At 46.2% G+C, this 19417-nt stretch overlaps 1 protein-coding gene across 8 annotated transcripts in view; it reads left to right on the top strand.

The window, feature by feature from the left end:
- The first annotated feature begins 2595 nt into the window (after nt 1-2595).
- Nucleotides 2596-19417, top strand: part of EBF1 (EBF transcription factor 1) — a 377261-nt gene continuing 360439 nt past the window's right edge. For all 8 annotated transcript variants that reach the window (XM_081851539.1, XM_081851535.1, XM_081851538.1 and 5 more), the window contains exons 1-4: nt 2596-3756; nt 5453-5609; nt 6229-6292; nt 7276-7331. In XM_081851539.1, the coding sequence (XP_081707665.1) occupies nt 3623-3756; nt 5453-5609; nt 6229-6292; nt 7276-7331 (411 nt within the window). In that variant the 5' untranslated portion in view covers nt 2596-3622. The remainder of the gene's footprint in view (nt 3757-5452; nt 5610-6228; nt 6293-7275; nt 7332-19417) is intronic.

Below are 19417 nucleotides of genomic sequence, written 5' to 3'. Positions count from 1 at the left end.
CAATACGCTGCAATACAAGGTGTTAGAACCACATTATTTGCATGTTTTTGCAAGCGTGAACAACGTCGGTGCAACACCTGTGCAGATTTACACGTGTAGACACGGACAAAAAGAAAGAAGGAAAGTCGGAGAAAGCCACCCTGAATTTAGTTTTAAAGTTTCTCCCATATAAAAGTCTTATTTGCGAGAAGGGTTGGGAGAGGATACCAAGCCCGCAGTCTTTGGGCAGGAAAAGAGAAAAGAACAAGTCAAGTCTCTGGCTGCAACTTCCTAACGATCAGTTGATTTACCCTGGGAGGATAAAGCGTTTGTTTTTGCGCCACATTATTATAAAAAGGCTGACTAGGCTTGTCAAAGTGCCCCTCTCCATATGCTAGCACCGCTGATGAGAAGTTGCTCTTTGGGGAGAATCCGACACGCATGGAGAGGTTTGGGGCGGAGGGCTAGATCACTTTTAGGGAAGATAAGCAGTTTGGGGGCACGCACGAAGATGTCCCGCTAGACGTCAAGTACGAGAAAGCGGGAGGCTCTGGCACTTGGCGATCAAGGCGATCGAGAGAGGAAGGAAAAGGAACGCGGGGAGAGTTTTGACGCACGGAGACTTAAGTCAGCTCCAGAATTTGAGTCGGTTCCAGAACGCTGCTTGCAGCGGAAATGTTGCAGAGTGTGCGTGTATGGGTATGTAATCTCTCTCTCTCTCTCTCTGGAGAGAGAGGGGTGGTTCTTGAGAGCGTTTGTGCGAAGAAACTGCCACAAAGATACGTGTTACACGTGTGGCGCTCGTGTGCATGCATCACTGGGTTTCTTTCAACTGTCTTCGTCGTCTTCTCTTTCTCGGAACAAACCAAGCAAGAAAAAGAAAATAGTGGGCTTGTGTGTGTGTATATATATATATATATATATATATATATACACCCATCGCCGCTAACCCCGTCCATTTGAACCACAGCGTCCTATTTGAGACACGTGTTTCCAAGACTCCGGATTACAAGAATGAAAAACCATCACCATTCTAATGGAAATCGTTCTAAACTGAAGTGAAACTCTTTTCTTTCAGGAAAGAGTCCTTTCTCCCTTCTGCCCCACCACTCCCCATCCTAAAAAAGAATTACCCGACCTTCCTGGATTTGAAAGAGGGATAAAATGAGCCCATTAGGTACTTTTAAAACTGATGCGCCCTTGGTTTATCGGTAAAGGAGAAAAGAAATAATAATTTTTATGCCCTTGGTGGGGCGAGAAGTGGCACTTCCTCGTCGGAGAGTGACTTCTACTATGTGGAGGCCACGCGAAAAGAAATAAGGGAGGACGAGAGAGACATAATAATAATAATAATAATAATAATAATAATAATAATAATAATAACGCGCTGAGCTATCTGCGCAATGAAGACTCCGAACGACGGGTTCTTATTTTAAAAAAACACAAGGCATATTTTGTGTGGGTGCTTTTGATTCGGTTTTTTTGCAGGCATCTGCCTTATGACCTCGTCCGACTATAAATTAGAAACAAATCCCACGAATCTCTCGATGATGGGGTGAGGGGGGGAACTGTACAATCGGTCGTGAGAGTGAAATTAACAATGCGGACGGATCATCTGCTCTTTTTTAAAAAAAGAGGAACACCAGCTTGGTGGTGGGTGACAGCTGTGCTCACAAAATCGTCTCCATTATGGAAAGGATGGTGGGGATTGCATCCAGTCGGAAGAGCCTGTCACTGTGGAGGACGTTCCTCTTTTTTAATTTTTAATATTATTTTTTTGTGGTTAGCTGAAGGGCTGCACAGCACGAAAGTAACCCCACCCGCACCTTGGGCACGTAACTTGGAGACGAGCGGCGGACGAATCGTCGAGGCAGCGGGAAGAAGGACCTTGGTCCCTGTGCCCATTTCACGCGAAACCTGGAGGGCAAACTCGCCTCTTTTGATCGGGTGGGAACTTGGGGGAGGCTGCTATATTGGAAATATTTAACTCGATGTGCTGGAGAGGGAAAAAGAAACCCAGACTGCAGCCACCTTTGGTTCAGCGATGGGATCGCGAGAGGCCAAGAGCGAGCAATCAGTTGCTGGACGGCGCGCCTCGCCAGCCCGAACTTCCACGCGTCTTAAAACAAAAACAACACCACGAGGCTGCTGCCGGAGAGCCAGCGCGCTGCTCTCCGCCTGCATTTGCGCCTTTCCACTCCGATCCTGCCTCTTCCCAACCCGATCCTGTCCCCTTTTCCCCTTCCTTCCTCCCTTCCTTCCTCCTCCTCGCCGCCCGCGGCTCTCGCGCCCTGGCTGGCAACTTTCTCCGGTCTTTTCCCGGCGAGGCGAGCGGGGCGGGGCGATGCTAATGAGCGGGGCGTATCCCCCCGGCCCGCCGCGCGACGCACCTCGGAGTTCCTCGCCGCCCATTGGCGAGCCGCGGCGCGGCCGAGGAAGTTGTGACGCTATGCAAATGGAGAGGGCGGTGCCGGGCCCGAGCCGGGCCCCGCCCCCTGCCCGCTGGGGCTGCTGCGCTCGTGTTTGGCTGCGGGGAGAGTCGGAGCGGATTCCATTGGGAAAGACTGCAAATCACTCCGGTTCGAGCGCGTGGGGGGGAGGGAAGAAGGGGGGAGGGAAGAAGCCAAGAGGATCGCCGTCCACCCGCGGAGGCTGCTGCTGCTGCTGCTCCTGCTGCTTACCTTTGCCGGCGTGTCTTCCTCTCTCGCTCTTTCCAGCAGCCAGCCAGCCAGCCAGGCAGCTTCCTGCGCTGGGGAAGAAAGGCAGGAGAGAGAGAGAGGAGCCAGAGGAGCTCCGGAGAAAGAAAAAAAAGCAAATATATATATTAATATATACCTATTAAAGAAAGAGGGGGGAAAGATCTTTGGCTGGAGGGAAAGAAAAGCTAGGAAGAAAAGGCACCAGAAAGAAGAGCGCGCGGGAGGCAGCAAACTTGCCGCTCTCTTGTCACTGGAAAATGACACTTGAGGTAGCCAAGGGCGCCGCCGCCGCCGCCGCCGCAGCAGCAAAAGCCGCCGCCGCTCCAGTCGATCCTATTGTTTCTTAAACTGCCTTCTTTCTCCGGCGATCCCAAGGAGGGTGACTTCGGCGCGGAACAGGGACGGCGCCTTCGTTCTCCGGCTTCTGGCGCGATCCCGGCCAGCGAACAAACGATCGTCGTCATCTTCATCTTCATCATCATTTTTTTTAAAAAAAATATTATTGTTGTTATTCTTCTCCTCCAAAGGCCACTCCGCCACGCAGCCTCGACAAGAACCAGCTCGCCACCAGCCAAGCCAAGAGCATCCGCGGCCAACCCCGGGGGAGGGCGATTTCGGTCCCCCTCTGGATTCTCTCTCGTTTTGTTTTTCCTCCCCCGCTGCTGCTGCTGCTTCTCCCTTTCAATGTCTGTGTTTGATTTTCTCTGATTTGCTTTGATTCCAGCAGCGGTTCCAGAGAAAAAGAAAGAAAGCAAAAGCAAAGAGCGAGAAAGAGAGAGAGAGAGAAAGCAAGCAAGAAGAAAAAAAAAACACTCCTTGGCGATTTATTATCATCAACACTATTCTTTGTTGTTGTGTTTTGTGTTGTTGTCGTTCTCTCTCTCTTAGATCTATATTATTACTATTTTTTAAGAAGAAGGGAGGGTCCTGGTTGCTTTTAATTCATGTTTGGGATCCAGGAAAGCATTCAGCGGAGTGGGAGCAGCATGAAGGAAGAGCCCCTCGGCGCGGGCATGAACGCGGTCAGGACCTGGATGCAGGGCGCCGGCGTCCTGGATGCAAACACGGCCGCGCAGAGGTACGTAGGCGCTGGCGCAGCATCCCTCGCTCCCCTTGCCTTGCCCTCCTCTCCCTTCTTGTCTCGGCAGGCTACCTCTCCAGCAACACCAGCTCCCCGCAGCCGACTTTTTGCCTGCAGGACTTTTGCGCTGGGGGCACTTTTTGTTGTTGCCTTGTCAGTGGCGTCTGTACGCGCGTTGGCTCTTCCTTCCTAGTTGGGCAAACACGTCTTTCTCTGTCTCTCGCTCACACTTTCCATTTCCTCTCCTCCTCCCCAAAATGGTTTTCACAATATGTTTACTCTTCCGATGCCCCCAGTCTCATAACCGTCTCTCCATCTCTCAAAAAAGCTACATTAATAGGTGCAACGCTCTTCCTTCCCCAGCATAACCCTCCAGAAGATATAAGCACTAATGCGAATTGACCCCCGTTTCCTCCCAAAGCCTCGATTTTTGTGAGTGAGTTGCAACAGGCAATGAACTTTTTCTAGATGCACAACGCTAGACGCGTGTGTGTGTCCCTTCTGCAAAACCTTTGCAATATTTATTGGTAGTCATCCTCCTCCTCCGCGGATGCTCTTCCCGCCCTCCACAGCCTTGCATTCTGCAAAGCCTCTGTCCCGGACATCTCTAAATCTTCCTCTTTCACACACCCCTCTTGCTGTTAGTGTTTGCGCGGAAGCAAGTCCGAATTATTGCCGTGGGACTCGCCTCCAAGCCAGCCCCGGTTCGGATTGCAGCCTGCGGCGCATTTGCTAAGACGGATCCGGAACCAAGAGCCAACTCTCGGTTTTAACTGTCATGTTCGGCTGTATTTCACGTCCATCCTTCTCTGCCCAGTACCACCCCCAAGAAAAAAGCCCCTCTGAGGAAGGGAAAGTTCTGCAGGGACAACCCAAAGGTTGAAATGTTTAAAGTTTTCCTAGGCAGCCTGTGGCGGGATGGTTCCCACCGCAAAGAACCGGAGAGGCGATGGAGCCAGAGGCGCTCTTAAAAGCTCGGGCGGAAAAATAAGGCACATGGCGGGTTTCTCTGACAGCTGAGGCCAGAGCGGAGGGGACTGCGAAAGAACAGCGCTGGGAAAGCAAAGCTCAGCTATCTCGGGCAGCTTAAAGCAATCTATAATTCAACCTGAGCTTTACAAAGTGGAAATAGAAGGTTTGTGGGTGGAGGTGGGTGTTTCAGGAGCAAAATAAATGTTTCATAAAAAAAATAAAATCATAATCACTTTGGAGAGCATTGTTTCTTCCTTTCTGGCTCCGAGGAGCCAGGCGCTCCAACACGGGAGAGAGAGAGAGAGAGAAAGAAAGAAAGAAAGAAAGAAAGAAAGAAAGGCAACAAAATAGCTGAATCACTAAGTTTGCCTCCCCTGTAGGACTGAGCCACCTGCTCTGGTTTCTCCTTCGGGCTAGTGAGTTTCACAGAATTTTCTGCTGGAGAATAGGAGGACCAGGCCTGAAATGGACGTGGGTGAGGGCCCTTTAGCTGTGACCCGAAAGCTTGCTGGGCATTTTAGAAAGCCGTGCGGGACCCTGGCCTGGGACTTGGAGTGCTTTTCGGCTCGCTAGCCCCGGCGCCCCTTACTCCGTGGCGTCTTGTGCCCTAACTCCAGCGGGCAGGGGTGGCATGTGGGAGAGAGACCCCCTTGGAGGTGGGAGTTAAGAGGGTCTTGGGACCGCCTCGGGGCTCTCTAACCGTGTGTGTCTTTGGCTGCAGCGGGGTGGGCCTGGCCCGGGCTCATTTCGAGAAGCAGCCGCCTTCCAACTTGAGGAAATCGAACTTCTTCCACTTCGTGCTGGCTCTGTACGACCGGCAGGGGCAGCCGGTGGAGATCGAGCGCACCGCCTTCGTGGGCTTCGTGGAGAAGGAGAAAGTAAGTGAACGTGTGAAGTGCAGGGTGGGTGGGTGGTGAAGAGGCTCCGACTGCCTCACCTGCGAATTGTAACCCTCCCCCACCCCTTACACAGCCCATCACCAGAGAGAACGAGAGAGAGAGGGAGCGCAATTCCACACCTCCATGCCTTAAAATTAGCTTTGCAACTATTTTGCACGCTATTGGGAGCGGGGGCATAACATTGCCTTTGCAAAATCCCTACCAGACGATTCGCCTTCCAAACGCTCGCAGGGTCCCTTTCTCCCCTCAGAACCACCACCCCAATTGAGCCAGTTTGACAACTTCATGCCACTACAATGCCCCCACCCCGTCGAGTGTCTTCGTGACATCAAGGCGTGTCCCCTCCATCCCTGGGCTTCCCTCGTGGGCTTCTCTTCGGTTGCAGCCCTGCCCCAGGTCTCTCTTTCTTTTGGCACTTTTGGTTAAGTGCTTCAAGCTAAATCCCCGCTTGAATGGGAAAAAGGAAAAAGAAAGAAAGCGGGATGTGTGTGTTTGTGTGTAGAAACTAAGAACAAAGTAAAGAAAAGCGCAGAGTGAGTTTGGAGCGTCCCGGTGGTCTGCGATCGTTCTTACATGTGTGCGCCCCTTTTCCATTCAGGAAGCCAACAGCGAAAAGACGAACAACGGGATCCATTACCGGCTGCAGCTCCTCTACAGCAATGGTGAGCCCCTTTCCTGGCTCGGCCCAACCCTGACAAGCTCGCGGCGGCTTGAAAGCTCTAGGGAGCTCCCTGGCTCAAGTGAACTGTTTACTCCTGGAAGTGAGAAGCCGGGGAGGGGAGAAGGGCTCGCCTCGTCGGGATGCTTTAGGGGGGAAATGGATCAGAGGAAAAGAAAAGGGGAAAAGCCACCTCTCCAGTAGTCCCATAAGGCAGGGCAGATTCTCTTTCCTTCCCCACGTGGCGACTGCTTTCGCTTTGCATGTTTCCAGCTCACCAGACACAACGTTCCACTTTGGTCAGTCAAACGTGGAGGTCGCCAAGGCGGAGCAGGGAGGGGCAGCTGTCCCCCTCCAAATCAATGTAAATCAGTAAAAATGCATAGCAAACGGAGGTTCTGTCCCCCAAAGCCCTGCCCCCCCAATAAAAGGCCTACCCTCCAAAAAAATCTTGTCTACGACCATGCAGTCAAACTCAAGGAAAAGAGGGAAAACTCTATTTTCGCCTCCACTCTCCCTTATAATATATATGCGCTGGGGTGGGGTGGGGGTTAAGGCGGGGTGACAAGTCAGACTGGGACCGATGAGGGCAAAGGGACACCGGAACACGCGCCATCCAAAAAAGAAGGGAGGGGTGTCTTCGAAGTGTTTGTGTGCATGCTGGAGTGACAAGGAATTTGAACCCGGGTTCACTTGCTTTTCGGAATGCTTACGTCCTTGTTATTTTCGTGATCCATCCCCCCAATTTTTTTAGGGTTGTGCTTGGTAATGATGACAATAAATAACAGCAACAATAATAGTGATTATTATGGCAATCGGTTCCAAGGCCCTTCCCTCTTGCTCCTGGACAGCCGAGTAACTGAAGTTCAAGAAAACACCGATCTGTCCATTTTGTCATTTTCTGCATTATTTATCGTAACGACGCTCTTGATTAATTTATTTCTCTTCCCCACTCCCCATTCCCCATTCCCCCTCTCCTGCTCGTAGGGATCAGAACAGAACAGGATTTTTATGTCCGCTTAATCGACTCCATGACAAAACAAGTAAGTTCCTCCCGTCCTAATTCGTGCCTGTATACTTTCTCCCTCGGAGAGATCAAGCTGTGTCTGGGGTGGTTGGAGGGGGCGCGCAGGCAACGCGTTTGGCTTGGTTCGCCGCGGGTTGCAGGAAGCTGAGACTGGGGGCTGGCTGGGGGGACCAGTTGGTTGGTTGCCTGTGTGCGTCCCCAGAATTGCGGAGCAGGCGATCGACGCGGGGAGCGCGCCAAGTGAGGTGAGGTCAAGGCGCGTAACGTGCGACTGCTTTTGTGTGCACGCTGCGACAGGCCGTGCAGCTCAGTCCCTCTTCCTGGGGGGAGGCGCAGCCGCTCGGGCAACTTGACACAGATCAGCAAATTAGGGGAAGAGGGGGTTGGGTTTTTCTCCTCTCCCCACCCCAAGATACAAATTCCATTTCAGCCCCTTTGCTGTCCTGGCCAAGTTTACCCCGAAGTAAACCCCACTTGGCTCGATACACCTTTGTTCCAACTGTCTGCCCGCGGATCCTGGCTTTGCACGGCCGGGTGAAGTTGATAAACTCCTATCCAAACCAGTCCCACAAAGACCTGGTTTCTTGGGCGAGAGCCGGAGGATATTTTCTAACATCGGCCAGAGTTTTCAAACGGGACAGCTATATATATTCCTGCATTCAGAGGGGTTGGACTAGATGATCCTGAGGCCCCTTTCCAATTCTATGATTCTGTTAAGAGCGGACAGTTACTATTGGGGCGCATTAAGTGCGAAGGATTTCTCTCTCTTTCCCCCACGCTCACATTTCCTATTCCAAATTCCTAGCCTCTTAAAAGTCCAGGTAGAGGAGAGAGCCAGCAGGCCTAACGGTTAGAGCACAGAAAGGGGGAAAGTCCGCCTAAAGCAGGAGCGATGAGATGACGGAAATCTCGCCTCTGCGAGCGAGGGATGGAGTCCATCCGCTTGGAAAGGAAAGCGCGCCTGCGGCTGCAGAGCCCAGGGCAAGCCGCGCGCAGCTCAGGCGAAAGAGCGCTTTGGAATCGGCGTTTGGCTGCGATGGGCAAAGCGCCTCCTGCTCCCGGTTTTGGATTGGCCGGGAGCCAGGGCGGGGTGAAGGCGCCGCCGCCTTAAAGGTACAGGATCGCAGTCACAGCCTCCTCGCCAACCTCTCTAATGGGCCAGGGCCAAATAAGGAACTGAGATCGGGTTGCGGCCAGAAGGAGGAGGAGAGGCGGGGAGGGCAATGTTATTTGTCACACACACAGAGATTAATTTTGTCTCCCCCCAAATCCGAAGTTTTAATTAGGCACAGTTGCTGTTTGAAATAAATAAATAACGTGCGGCTTCCTACTCCCTGAAGGCGTTCAGATCACAGGATTCTTCTCTCCCCCGCCCCCAACTCACTTTAATTATACGAATGAAAAGAAATAGAAAACAAACACAGCCACGCAAAAACAGCAACCAGCCAGTGTAGCAAATATTTATCCTTCTCTTATTTGCAATGACATTGCTAGTGTTTTTTTGGTGGTTGTTTTTTTGGGGTGCGGGGAGGGGGGACAGCGATTAACTCATTAGAGCTTCGCAGCTGTATAACTAGGCAGTGAAATGTATGCCGGGAGGTTAAGTGACTGTTTTAGAAATGCTACGTTCAAATACAAGCCTAGTTTTAATTTGTAATATGGGGAGCTGTTCCTGTGATGCAGGCTAATTTTGAGTATGACATCTGCTTCAGAACGCTCAAGTGTGTATGTGTATGTGTACATACCCAAAGCCAAGCAATTGTGTTTGCAGGTAAAAGGCTACACACAGAGAGAGAACCAAAACAGGAGGCAAGAATTTTGCCTCCCCAAATCACAATAATTTTGTGCTATGATTTAATTAAAAACATTTCTTTTTTAAAAAAATAATCTAAAATTAAAATACTTTAAAATCAGATCTGATTAGCATTCATGTTAATCATTTGAAGTAATCAGTTGAGGTACATAGTCTTATTCAAGTTTTGTTTTTCTATAAAGTTGGGTTTTTTGTGTAGGAGGGGTTGCTCCACTTTAAAAAGGCCAGACAAAATCTCCAACATTTGCACACATTTATAAACCAGTTTCTGGGTGTTTCAAATTCTGCCTTCAAAAACTTTTATTGCTTGGCTTTGTTTTTGGTGGCTTTTTGACACCAAACCAGAAAGGTCAAAGTGCTGAGTTTGTTTTAGAACACTGTCTTTGATGGTCCCTAAACATCTTTTCCTGCTATTGATGGCTGTCTTACAATAGAAAGAAAAAGAAAGAAAATGAAGTAATTATGTTAGACAATTCCATCATTCAGATACAGCTAATTGAAAGATACTCTTTTGAAAGAGTCTGTAGCAGGGGCTGAAACAAAAACAGGAACAATTCTCTAACAGCGAGTCTCGAAAAAGTGGTGATCAGAATTGGCTGAAAATGGATCTGTGAGCTCATATTTAAATTGGCAGAAGCCCTCACAGTGCTTTGGGGTGTGTCTTGTGTATTTCATGAGGAATTGTTACAAAAATACCATTAAATATTATAATTGAACAGCTTTTATATTACAGTCATGTAAGAGATGATGTTTCCACCTTTCATAATTATGATCCCCTGGTGGAAAGCGACTATTTGAGTTTCTATAGCTTTAAAGCACTTTCCTTTAACAAGGCACTTTGCTTATGATTGCATTGTTGTCAAATCATCTGTGAGTTTTCTTAAGAAAATAAAAGGTGAATAGTCTGCCATCCTTCACTTAAATACGATGGTGAGATTTAAGAAGCCTGAATGCAGGATTGCAGCCTTCGTTTGTTTGTAGCATTTATAATATAGATATTACAGGCTATAATCACCTTTGGAGGATGTCTCAATTCCCCCACCCCCTTCTGTATCTAAATCTGCAGTGAGGAAAAATACAGTATCTTTTTCTGAGTTTGGGATCGAAGAGTATCACTGACAAATAAAATAGACAGAACCAAGATCTGAGGGAGAATGTTGATACAGAACTACATTAAAAGCCTCGTCTGGATGTGGATGTGAATATAGAAAATAGCAAGCTGGTGGATACAAGTGTGTTGTGTTATTTGCTTCCTTGTTAGGCCCATGAATGTGTTCAGAAGTGGCACATGTGCCTTTAAATATAATCAGTGGCTGTATCAGTTTTTGTGCGTGTGGTGATCTGATTATTATTTCTGGAAAGCAAAGACGCTTGCTAAATTTCTGCTCGAAACAAATTTGCTTGGGAGGTCTTGAAGCCTGTGTGCTAGTTAATCAAGGAAGGAAGGTCAGTGCTACATAGGGCTTGCCAACGTGTCCAAATGTGGAGACATCGCTAGCGGTTTAGCGCAGAGTGTGCATAATATATAGGAGATTCCCGAGTAACTTTCAGCTTGTAATTAAATTGTGCAAAGCCTGGTTGGAAAAAAAAATCTTTAATCTTTAATGCAAGTTAAACATATATTGTCAACCTACTTAGAGGGGCAGTATTCCAGTACACACGACTCAGAACAAATTGGATAATGGAATGATGACTCCGAAATGAAACTGTGGCAGGAGCATGCATGCCTTAATGGGGTGGCGTCAGCGGGAGACTTGCGCACGTGCCTTCGTCAACAATGACTGTCCTACACGGCAGTCACTGTTTCAAAGACATTTGTTGCAAATATTATTTTTTAAAAAATATATCTGAAAAGGTTAATGAACAAATAGGTTGTCCCCTTTGCCTCTAGGAATGTGTCAGTGAAGAGACACCATTGAAGGGAAAGGGTGGTTTAAATCTATAGTGATATTGACATAAGCATGTAGGTAACTATAATCATTTAATTCAGAAAAATAAACTTTAATAGATGGTTTATTATCCACAGTGATTGCAATCACTTTCATTCAATTGTATTAGTATTAGTATTATTTCTTTGTTTTAAATGTCTGGATGCTTGAGACTCTGCATGAAAGTCATGGACAGATGCTGGGCTTGAGATATTGCTTTTAAAAAAAATAAAGCAGGTCGTAATAGTGTTTTATGAGTCATGGATATTATCCCAACTTCATCTGTATGTTTTTTAAAAAACAATCCCTAAAGCCTAAGAATAGACAAGGGTATATTTTGGGTAGAAATCTTGAAATAGTTACTCATGAATAAGCCATTGTTGGCTTAAATGGGACAGTACCTGCATGCAACTGCTTGCCTATATTTAGCAGTCTCCAATACTGCCTAAGAAATTAGACTTGGGCCTGGTATAGTGACAAAGCTTACCCCAATTGGTCTTCAGTGAGAGCTGATTTAGGCTTATGGGCATTAATTTTGTCTCTGCATGCATATAAGCAAACACCCAATCTTACTTCCCTTGCCCCAAACATGTGAATTTGTCCCTGAAGTTTTAATATTGGTCATGCCTTCAAGTGTGTGCATGTATCATGTTGTGTTTTATGTGTCTATATTGCACTTGGCATTGGGCGTATTGGCAATGTAAAGCTGGATGCCATGGGTGCTTCTCAGCTCTGGAATGATGTGCATGTAAATATACATGTATGCAACCGGATAAAAAAATACCCTTCACTGAACAACGTTAAGTTCTCTTCAGTGCTGAGAGCAGATCTTTTCACAGTTCAGTCCTAATGCACTTTGTAGAAATAAGTAGAGCTGTTTCCTGCAGAACTTTCCCCCATGTAAGGCATTCTAGATGCTATATCAAACATTGTTTCAAATAACTCTGAGCAAATAACGCTGAGCATGATGCACATGGTACATATGTAGTTTCCCATTTTTGCTACGATCCCGCTGTGCCAATGCACACAGGTATTCAATCAGCTCTCTGCTCAGCATATTGCATGGTTCTGTGGCTGGCACATAGGCGATTAAAATATTATGAATCCATTCAGAAAAGAACTGTGCAGAATCTGAGCTATTGAGCACAATGCGCCTTTGAAAATGCAAGAGAGAAAGTTTGCAATCGAGCCAGGTTCCAGCAGCTTCAGTGTTCCTTTGGTTGCATGTCAGAAAGTGCAGGTGATTTTAATTTCCTCATACGGAGAAGAATGCAGAAGTCTGAAATCTGCATCCATGATCAGGACCTGTGTGTTTGGGAAAATGTAAACTCATCACAGTGGAAAATGTGTTGTTTGGAGTCTGGGGGTGAAAACAAAGCTGAGGATTTTGGAGCGACTGCCTGGGCCAGATGGCCTAGTGCATTCCCAGTCTGGCAGCCCAACTGCTCCCTCCTGTATAATATACAGCCATTTGTTCTGGGATATTTACGCTAGAGTTGTTTCCATGTGAATGTTTGAAACGTTGAAAACGAACATATTAAGGGGGGGGGCAAAAATTTTATTTAATTCATGTGAATTCAAGTTGATTAGCGAGCCAAAATGCCAGGGATGAGAGAATGAGAACAATGATTAGCGTCTTTTGGTTTAGGGCTGTTGAGCAAGAAAAATAATCGCTATATTTTGGGGGCCAGTCTGGGCAATCCCTTATTGCTCTACCTATTAAAACATTATAGCAAATAATGAGAGGCTCTCTGCAGCCGGAAATCAGAATTAGTGGCTGGTTAAATATTGCAAGTGGAAATTATTTTAATCCAGAATCTAAGCACTCATTCCTAAATATTTCCAAGGCTTTATCAATACAGCATGATAGTCTGAACCCTTATGATTGGTATTTTATGATTATCTAAATACTCTTTGCCCCTTCTCCAGACATAGACCTATGGATGCAACCTGATGTATAAAATGCTTCTTTTATCTGGACCCCTATTTGTCTGCATAATGTTAGATAGCACTCAGATATCCCAAGTGGTAAGAGATAATTTGCTGGATATAGGGACATATGGATTGGTTCGTGACCATTTATGCACATTGGGTTATATCCAGTGGTGGTGTTCAGCTAACAGAAGACTGCTGCCAGCAGAAAGGGGATTTTGGCACTTTCAGGCAATTATCCCACCCATCCCTGCAGCCCCCCTCATCTGCCATAAATACGGTGCAGAGGTTTGGAGGGGGAGAGGTAGAAATTGCTAAAAACCAACTTATTGCCCTATTCTGCACATGAAAACCTTACTGCCTGCTCAGCAACATTGTTGGATACAACCCATGGGCTCCAATCCAGCTAAAGTTAGTTGCTCCTACGTAACATTGCAGCTAATGGAACAAGTTAGTTATGACTGTAGAGCACGTCCCACTGGAATATCCAAATCTGTGCATTTAAAAAACCCCCAGTGTGGTTGGACATATATCCCAATGAGTCAGAGGTCCTGTTCTGGAGGGGGTTGCACTCCTACTGAGTGAACCAGTGCATAGTTTGGGTTGCTCCTAGAATAATTGTTGTTGAGGAGCACCTCTTTTCAGCTTTGGCTGGTTCACCAGCTGTTGCTGTCCTATGACAGGGAGAACTTGGCTACTGTGGCCCATGTGCTGATAACCTCATGTTTGGATTACTCTGTGTGAAGCTGCCCTGCAAGTTTTGTTGCATGTGGCTAGGCTCCTGGCAGAGCAGTGGTGGGCTTCAAAATTTCAGTGGCTCCCTGTGCAATGCCAAAATTCACCTCCTTCCACCTCTCACTTTCTGCTGTTCATCATTGTTGCTGTTCCCTCTCAGTTTGGCACCCAGTGTGGGCGAACCAGTTGTGTTCCCTTAAATCCACCTCTGGTCAGAGGCGGCCTGCAGTGAGCACGAATTGTGGAAGAACTGCAGTGGCTTCTAATATGTGACTGAGCCAGTTTCGTGGTTTTGGTACTTGTGTACAGAAAACCCCAAACAACTTGGAAACTCAATTCCTGGGGGAACATCTGCTCCCCTATAGACCAGCCTGTATATTAAATTCAGCTAAGGTGGCTCTCAACAGCCTCACCATTTTTTGATATTTGTTTGGCAGCGTTATGGGGGAGAGGCTTCTCGGTGGGGGCACCTTGCCTTTGGAATGCTCTTTCCTTTGAAATAGGATGGATGCTGATCCTGTTCTGCTCTGGGCACCAGCTAAAGACTGGACTTTTTGCTCAGGCCTTCCTCAACATTTAATGTCAGACTATTTGTCATGGCCTCTTCAGGTTGCAGTGCATTACTCCTATTCTTAAGCTGTTGAGTGTTTTTTTGTGTTGCTTTTAACTTGTAACCCACTTTGAAATCACTAGCAATGAAGATCCGGATAGAAATGTTTTTTAAAAGTAGCAGTAGTATGTATATATGTATGTTTGTATTTATTTATACCCCGCCCATCTGACTGGGTTTCCCCAGCCACTCTGGGCGGCTCCCAACAGAATATTAATAACACGATAAAACATCAAACATTAAAAACTTCCCTAAACAGGGCTGCCTTCAGATGTCTTCTAAAAGCCATTTATTAAAAGTTACTTCTAAATTAATAAACATAATGGTCCTAGTTGGAGGTAAGGGGAAAGGATTTAATTGCCCTTTTAATATACTTTTCCAACCTCCTATCAAGACATATCCCAGAGTTAAAACTATAAAAGACAAACACACCCACACCGGGGGGAAATTGCATCACATGGTTGCTTATTCTTTACCCATGTGGGTTATGGTGTACATTTGCAAAATTATTTTTAGTACTGCAGTAGTCTAACTTTATACTGGGGAACTTTCACTTCACTTCTTCCTAATTTATTGATCTCCTTTTGTAACTGGGTTTCACTGGAGCAGAGCCCTGCATAACTTTGACAATTATCCCACCAGAGGTCTGGGTTTCATGAACAGAGCATGAAAAATATTTGGAAATATTTAGCTCAATACACCATTTTCTTTTAATGCATACAATAGAAGGGTGGTGTGTGTGTGTTTTTTTAAAGGAATCATAATTTAGCAACTTCCTGTAGTGGGACCTGAGTTTCTGTCAGCTGCAAAGATCTGAGACTGTTCTTCCTTCCGTCCTGAAACCAACTGTTGTAAATGTTTGCCGCCATGGTTTGTGAGCACAGACGGCAACTGTAAGCTAACCAGTCAGCCCCACACTTCTTATATTGTGCCATTTGCGAGAAGAGGTAACATCCTAAGAGTGGCTTAGAGAGCCAAAATAGAGTGGCACCCTGTGTATCCTGTTATCTGTGTATCCCGTTCACACACTGAGGGGGGATTCTTTTGGTCTTCCAGGCCCTTCATTGCAGCTTAGAGGTCTGCAAACTTATTCTTCCGAATAAATCTTGGTAATGGTGCAAGGGAAGGATAACAAGAGGCTGTTCTCTACAGGTCCTTAAGAAATTAAATATCTGCAACATTCTAGACATGGAAAGGGCATGTTCGCATGTCCACTCGCATTCAAGTTTAGCCAAGTAATGCCAGCTTAAGGACCACTTCTTGCAATTTCTCTGCTCAAGACGGTCTCTTTCCTCCCCTGCAGCAGGCAAAGTGTTCATGGCCTGTCCCTTTTTTGCATGCTCTTGCTTTTGCATGGTGTTGGTCATGTGCACTGCACTGTTTCTGCATGAACACATGGTGCATCAACCTGCTCAACGTAGTTGGGTGACATGGATCTAATTTCCCTGGTGCTTGTGCACAGATCCTAAGCACCTTGGATGGATCAGGCTCACATATAATGTAGGGGCAATATTGGCAGGAATGTTGCATCGGTGTGTTTGTAAGTGTCCCTTATGTCAAGTCGGACCAGCTTTCTAAGCATTGTCTAAACTGACCGGTAGTGGCTCTCCAGGGTTTCAGGCAGGGAGTTTTTCCAGGCCTACCTGGAGCTGCCAGGGACTGAACCTGGGACTTTCTGCATGCAAAGCAAATGAGCTAAGGCCCTTCCCAACACATGCATGGCATTTAATGCAATTCATTGAACAGCTATTATCAGTAAACAATCTGAAATGCAGGTAAAATTGTGTTTGGTCAAATAGGCTCCTAGAACTGGCTTGCTTGTTTGTTCTTGCAAAGAAGGAAATACTGAGGAGCATCTGCACAACCCAACACATGTGTGTGTGTCTGTGAGGGGGGGGGGTTAGCCTTGCCAACTTTCAAATCCGCACATGCAGCTCTCTCTTCAAGCACAGTTTGATAGGCAGCAATTGGCAGGTGATAATGCTTAGCTGCAAAAGTGGTGCCTGCTGATTTATGCAAATCGAAGCTTTGTTATAGGGCAGGAGAGGGTTGTTTTTGCTTTTATCTAGTTGGCAATCCTAAAGGAAATGCAAAACTTTTGGTAACCTCTATACTTGGCTCATAGAATGGGAGCTGAAAGAAGTAGGCAGCGTCCATCTCCCGGCCATGCACGAGTCTTCTGTTTTAATACATGCAGTTGCCTTGATAATAGCTGAGTGCAAAGAAATTGAAGTGAGCCCCTAGTGCATCGCAAGGCTAAGGATGTTATGCACGTAAGCAAAAGGACTGCTGATGTTAAACACAACAGACAGGTGATTAGATACCACACTGTTGACTCTGTTTGTTCATTATTGCTATTTAGCTGGGTTTTGTTTTTTAAAAAGTAGGTACCTGGAGGTTAAATAAGCATAGCAGATGCATGGAGAGGAAGTGAAGAAAGGGAGGGAATTAAATCTGCTTGCTCTTATTTGTAGCTGCTAGTGAAGCTGATGTTGCTGCAATTAAACTCACATTGACTCCGGTGCCAGCAAGATTGGCAGCTGAGCATGCACAGTGGTGGGGCTTCAACATTTTCAGTTCTTACTTAAGTAGGGGGTGAGATCCTTTGGGGCCCTACTGTGCTGTATTAAATGCAAAATCAATTATTCAGCGCAAAACACCATTGCCCCAGCTTCACTGGCTTTTTGGCAGCACCCAGATAACCTGACATATCAAATGCAATTAAGCCTTTGGTATTCTTCCATTCCTGTGGTCAAAAAGTCCACTCTTGATAACATAAAAACCCCACAGCATCAATCACTCGTGTTGCCTTTTGATTCTAGGAAGATTTTTTTTTTTAAATCTAAACCTGCAAAAATGACAGTAGACTAAAACTTCATTTATTTAAATAATAGATTTATATTAAATGAACCTGTATCTGGTCATGATGATGTGCAGGTAAACCTCTACTTGTAAATATTCCTTAAAAATTCCAAGAGGCAAATCATTGTGTGTTTTTTAAAAGCACCATCTGATGTAGGAATTAGTACCAATGATTCTAGTGCAGTATAGTGTTTACTTGCACAGATCCAGAACTCTGTGTGCACTCCAGTGTGCACGCAGACCTCCTTACATGGAGTGGTTTCCTCATTCACTTTAATTGTGTGCAAGATTCCATCCATGGGAATGTTTTTCTGCCTTTCTGCACAGCAGATCCCCCTCACCTGCAAGAGATCTCTGGATGACCACAAATGCTTTTAACATGACAGTTTCTCTGTGTTTCCAAGCCTAAGGACTTGTAAGTTAGAGCTGGTTCAAGCAATTCTGCGAGGCGCGTGGCAGAGTCTGGGTGAAACTGCCTCACGGCACCTTAGGGAGATGGGATGTTTCAAACTACCCCTAGTTCTCCTTGCACATCCAAAACCTACTTCATCTGCATGCACTGGCTTTGCACGTACAGAGGGATTTTGACATTGAGTGCTTTCAAGTAAGTCACCATTATGGAAAAGTATGAATCAGCTCAAAGTTCCACTGAAGCCAGTGAGATGTGCCTATAAATAGGTGAGTGGATATGGAGTTGTCTAGCCCAGTGCAGTTCACTCTAACTCAGTAGTGGGAGCCAGTTGTGGCCCTCTAGGGCCTCTCTATCTGGTGCTCAGCAGCCCTATTTCACACACCTTCAAGTATTTTTTTTTGCCTAACTGGAATGTATCCTTGAACAGATCATGCCTCTTGGTTGCCTGGAATGAAGGATATAGAGAGGGTGTGTGTGTGTGTGTGTGTGTGTGTATGTAAACAAGCCCACTGTATAAAGGTAAACATTTGCTGGTTCCCACAATTTTGCTTCTCACCCCTGGCATGTGGCCCCCTGCCATGTGCCCAGATGGCACTGTGGACATTGATCAGATACTGGCTCTAACTGGCATCAATTCTTAAAGACTTCAGGCACCGATCCTTTGCAGCCCTGATCCCCAAGATCTGCTTAAATGTGAGATGCTGATGGTTAGACTCGGCATGCAACTAACTTGCAATGCTACTGAGCTGCATCACTTTCTCTAACCGTTTTCCCCCTTGCAGTACTGAGCTCAGATCCTGCTAAGCATGTCAGAATGGGAAGCCAGTGGCTTTTCAAAAGGGAAAAGAGAAACACACTTGGTACACAAAGCCCCAGTGGGTGAAACAAGTGGAACAATATATGCAAAGGAGTACAGGCTGAAATCCCTCTGAAATGCAAGCTAAGATCTTGGTTGATGAGAAAGGGATAAGATCTGGACCCAGGGAAGACAGCCCCCCCCCCACAACCCTCTGCAATAAAGTTAAACGCCGAGAAAGTCCCTCTGTACAAGCTCTGTTAGAGCTTTCTTAAAAAGTGACGTTGGCGTGAAGGCTGCAGAAAGCTACAGCAACATCGGTGCTATTATTTATGGCACTACTAAATCATATTAAAATATAGTATACCGTACTGGAGTGTGATAATACTATGTTTAAGCAATTACTTTTGCTGGCTAAGATTCATGACTGCTGCACAGGCAAACCTCACCCCCTCCTATCGCTTTCAGTGGGCAACCTTTTCAAAAGCAAAGTTACCGCAGTGCCAAGCCATCTCATTTTATGCATGGCTTTGTTCCGCTTGTTTAGCTGTACTAGTTTGCTTGAGCTGGCCACACACACACACACACACACACAAAGGAATTTTACTTGTTGGTTTGTGTTAGGGATGCCATGAAACTACTTATACTTTTAAAAGCAAAGTTTTTATGCAGTACCCTTTTTAGTAAGGGTGTGCCAAATCCAAATGATGCAGCTCTGGCATCATAGAATTGTGGACTTGGATGGGACCACAAGAGTAATCTAGTTCAACCCCTGCAATGCAGGCATCTTTTGCCCAACTTGAGGCTCAAACCCACAACCCCGAGATTAAGATTCTCATGCTCTACCAGCTGAGCTATGTGCATTTTAATTTATTTATATATTTGAATGTTTATGACCCCCAGTTTTTCATAAAATATATCAAGGCAGCTTACAAAATAAAATGCAATGGAACCTATCTACAAATGTCTATAAAGCATAATGAAAAACATCAATAAAGCATCAGTAGATATTGG

Source organism: Podarcis erhardii (assembly GCF_964252035.2).
Source record: "Podarcis erhardii genome assembly, chromosome: 2".
In the NCBI taxonomy this organism is placed as follows: domain Eukaryota; kingdom Metazoa; phylum Chordata; class Lepidosauria; order Squamata; family Lacertidae; genus Podarcis; species Podarcis erhardii.
The sequence above is the reverse complement of the archived record's forward strand: the minus strand, read 5'-3'. Positions and strand labels throughout refer to the sequence as shown.